This window comes from Cynara cardunculus, unplaced genomic scaffold (assembly GCF_001531365.2).
Source record: "Cynara cardunculus var. scolymus isolate 2C unplaced genomic scaffold, CcrdV1 Un_Scaffold_2942, whole genome shotgun sequence".
NCBI classification, from domain to species: domain Eukaryota; kingdom Viridiplantae; phylum Streptophyta; class Magnoliopsida; order Asterales; family Asteraceae; genus Cynara; species Cynara cardunculus.
Window position 1 is genome coordinate 23,053 of NW_020201287.1, and position 3,979 is coordinate 27,031.

A 3,979-nucleotide genomic window follows, 5' to 3' on the forward strand; every position below is an offset into this window, starting at 1 on the left:
AGGAAGTTCGAAGTTGGATAAGGGCAAGGGACTCGCGTAGAGAGTTACTAGTTATTATCTTATCTTTAGTTTTTGTCTAGCAGCATTGTACTAATATATTGTAACTTAACCTGGTATGAAGCGGGTTAGAACTCAAGTTAATTTTGGGTGATTCAAAGACTTTCGCTGTAAACGATTCGAACGGTGATATTTTAGCCGTCATTTGGATTATATATTCAGGAAATGGATTCAGGTTACGTGACATTCTCAAAAAAAAATGAGGGTGTTACAAGTTGGTATCAAAGCCTTAGTTTAAGGTAATTAGGTTAAGATTTACTTTGCCTAAGCTTAAACTGAGAGGATTGTTAGAAGCTTTAGTTTAAGGTAATTAGATTAAGATTTACTTAGCCTAAGCTTAAATTGAGAGGATTGTTAGAAGCTTTAGTTTAAGGAAATTAGGTTAAGATTTGCTTAGCCTAAGCTTAAACCAAGAGGATTGTTAGAAGCACATGTTTATTGTGTAATAGTGTTGCTTATCATGCGATTAAGTTTGATCCCACATTACTATTCGACATAGTGTTCCTTTTATGACTTGTAGGAGACATGGTTCACACCATTCACACAAGATCTATCAGATGCGGACGCGGGTGCAGATACAGAACACATAGAACACCTTACGGACTAGGACCGAGTAGAGGATCTGTTGACAGTCACCGCCCCAGCGCCAGACATGTTTCCCGCACCCGGTCCAGAAGCGATAGTCTGGCCCATACTGGTGAAGTGCCGTCACGAGAGCCTATCAGCAGAGGGACCACACCCAAGCCTTTGGTGGACTACACGCCCCGCACCCCTACACATGAGGACATGATGGAGACTATAGAGACCTTGAGAGGCGAGAACACAAGGCTAAGAGAGAGGTTAAACCGAACTTTAGATGGCAACACTAGACTGAATGAATGGCTGAACAATCTTCAGCAAGCACATGTCGAACAAGGAGGAGCCCTGAACGAGCTAATTGAAGAGAATGCAAATTTGTCGGAACAGCGTCATGCATTGATTTGGGACAAAGTTGTACTTGAACAGGAGCGAAGAATTGCTGCTCGTCCAGTAGGAGCTACATTCAGAGACAGGGTTCACTTCTATAAGAGGATGACCATAGACTATGCCGGTGTAGTGAGAGGGTATATCTCCGACTGGGTCCAATGCATCAAAAACGGCCCAAAGGCTAGTGTGTTGTGGCACTCCAGGCCATCCACATCTTTTGAGGAGTGGTTAAGGGACCCTTATCTCCCTTATTACCCCGCGGATCAGTTTTAGACATGGAATCCTTTTGAAAGAGGGAAAAGAGAAAAATCTTTTGGATATGTGAATTATTTGTGCGTGACTAGATAGCTGATCGAATTTTTCATCTAGTCCAGTGCTTCAATAGATTTTTGAGCATTCACATGATTTAGAGATGTGATTAGAATTATGTAGTATCCCATCTTTTGTAAGTAAATGGGATTATGTAATGTCTCTCTCCCCAGGATTGTTATTTGACACAAAATATATATATATATATATCTTGTTGAGCATTGTGAAATTTCGGCGTGGATTCTTTATTATGTATTTCGCTTACATGTGGTGATTATATTATACATATATGTTATATATATATATGTAATGGGCTATGTTGACCTTAGTCCCTTAATAAAATGATAATACCCTATTATGTCAGTATGGTTTCTCGTGGATCAACAAGGAACGCCCTCAATGGGGGAGGTATTAATGGCATAGCCCTACCAACAGTTCAAGGTCGGACACAAGCCCAAAGTCGAGGTCACGAAAGTGTCCGGACCTCTAGTTCTAGTACAACTCCATCCGCGCAAGCTAATCTAGCTATCGGTATGAGTCAAGGAAGCCAGGGAGGGGAAAATCCCCTCACAAAGGAAATGATAGTTGAGCAGATGGCACAAGTCCTCCGGGATACATTGCCAAATACGCGTAAAGAAATGTTGGGTGACAGATTTAAGGACAACGAAGATGGAGAGGAGGAAAGTGTTCGACACGAGGACACTCAAGCCACTGGAAAGGTGGAAGTATCTGTTCAAGAGAAGGCGGAGTCGCCCACCAACGAGAAAATTGAATTGACAAGGAAGGAGAAGGGATGCAGTTTTAAAACATTCAAAGGCACCGGGCCGAAGGAATTTAAGGGAAAAGAGGGCCCAGTTGGCCTGATGAACTGGGTAACCAAGATGCAGAGTAGCTTCAAAATTTGTAGATGCGCAGAAGATCAAAAAGTGACATACGTGTCCACGACCTTTGTGGACTATGCATTGCATTGGTAGGAGACTGAGTRTGCAATCAGAGGTGATGARGACATTGCTGCCATRACTTGGGAGCAAATGAAGAAGATGATGATGGATAAGTACTTCACGTAATCGAAGGTGAACAAACTAGAATCAGAATTTCTGAGATTAAAGCAAGGTTCGTTGTCGGTTCAAGAATATGTTAACGATTTTCTTGAGAAGGCGAGGTTCGCTAGTTACCAGGTGGCTACCGAGGAGAGGAAGATAGGTCGTTTCAAGGACGGCCTAAGAATCGAAATCAAACGGTACGTAGACATGACCAAGCCGACCACGTTTGTCTAAGCAGTAGAAATGGCGAAGGTAGCAAAAGAGAACAACGCTAGGGAGAATTATGATATAAGGGATGCAAAGAGAAGATGGGAAGGATCGAACAAGTCCGACAAGAAACCAAAATGAACTCCGACTCTGGCAAAAACACGAATAGAGGGATTCACTATTCCTCAATGTAACAAATGCAACAAAAGACATAGGGGAGAGTGAAGAGCAGGGAGCCTGACGTGCTACAAATGCGACAAACCAGGGCACACCGCATGAGAGTGCCCAGAAGGAAAGACTTGTTACGGATGTGGGGCTACGGGACATATACGACCTGACTGTCTAAAATGTCGAAACGGTGCGACACCCCATGCAAAGACAATGAATAACGGATTTGAGAAGAGATCGGAGAATAGGAAGGAGCTACCTAAGGGACACGGCCGAGCTTACAACATGACTTTGGAGGAGGCCATGGAAACACCCGACATCGTATCTGGTATGTTCCCTATCAACAATGTGTATGCACATGTATTATTTGATTCGGGTGCAAACGGTAGTTTTGTGTCTACCACCTTCTGCCACTATCTGAATAGGAGTTCCTGTAGGCTAGACAAAACCTACACTGTAGAAACAGCCGACGGTAGTCAGTGTAAGGTAGACGAAGTATTTGATAAATGCACAATTGTTATAGATGGGAAGGATTTCCCCGTTAGGCTTATGCCGATGCGCTTAGGGGGTTTTGACGTGGTCTTGGGGATGGATTGGCTGTCCAACAATCATGCACAAATAGTATGCAATAAAAATATGATTAAGATTCAAACTCCGGAAGGAGAAACAATTCATGTTTACGGTGATCGAAAGAAGTGTGGCGTAAGGTTAATCAATGCAGTTAAGGCGAATAGGTGTCTGCGGAAGGGATGTGTGGCTTACTTGGCATACACCATCGACGCCAAGCTCGAAAAGAAGGCAATACATGATGTTTCAGTGGTGAGGGATTACCCATAACTATTTCCGAATGAATTACCGGGAATACCACCGGAACGTCAGGTAGAGTTCTGAATCGATTTGGTACCAGGTGCGGTACCAATCGCAAGGGCGCCTTATTGTTTAGCCCCAACAGAAATGCAAGAGCTGATGAAGCAATTGCAAGAACTCTTAGAAAAAGGGTTTATCAGACCAAGCTCGTCGCCATGGGGAGCACTGATTTTATTCGTCAAGAAGAAAGACGGCACGATGAGGATGTGCATCGATTATCGGGAGTTGAACAAAATCACGATAAAGAATAGATATCCACTGCCGAGGATCGACGACCTTTTTGATCGAAAATCGATTTGAGGTCGGGTTACCATCAGTTGAAGGTTCGAGAAGAGGACGTGTCGAAGACCGCTTTTAGGACT

At 43.4% G+C, this 3,979-nt stretch overlaps 1 protein-coding gene across 1 annotated transcript; it reads left to right on the forward strand.

Moving 5' to 3' along the window:
- The first annotated feature begins 2,963 nt into the window (after positions 1 to 2,963).
- On the forward strand, positions 2,964 to 3,587 carry LOC112503382. Its single transcript, XM_025107439.1, has one exon. It carries the CDS (start codon positions 2,964 to 2,966, stop codon positions 3,585 to 3,587), a length of 624 nt encoding a protein of 207 aa, XP_024963207.1.
- The last annotated feature ends 392 nt before the right edge of the window (positions 3,588 to 3,979 follow it).

What these genes read in the sequence shown, in the direction of transcription:
- LOC112503382 (XM_025107439.1), top strand. Translation starts at nt 2,964, where the DNA reads ATGAATAACGGATTTGAGAAGAGATCGGAGAATAGGAAGGAGCTACCT.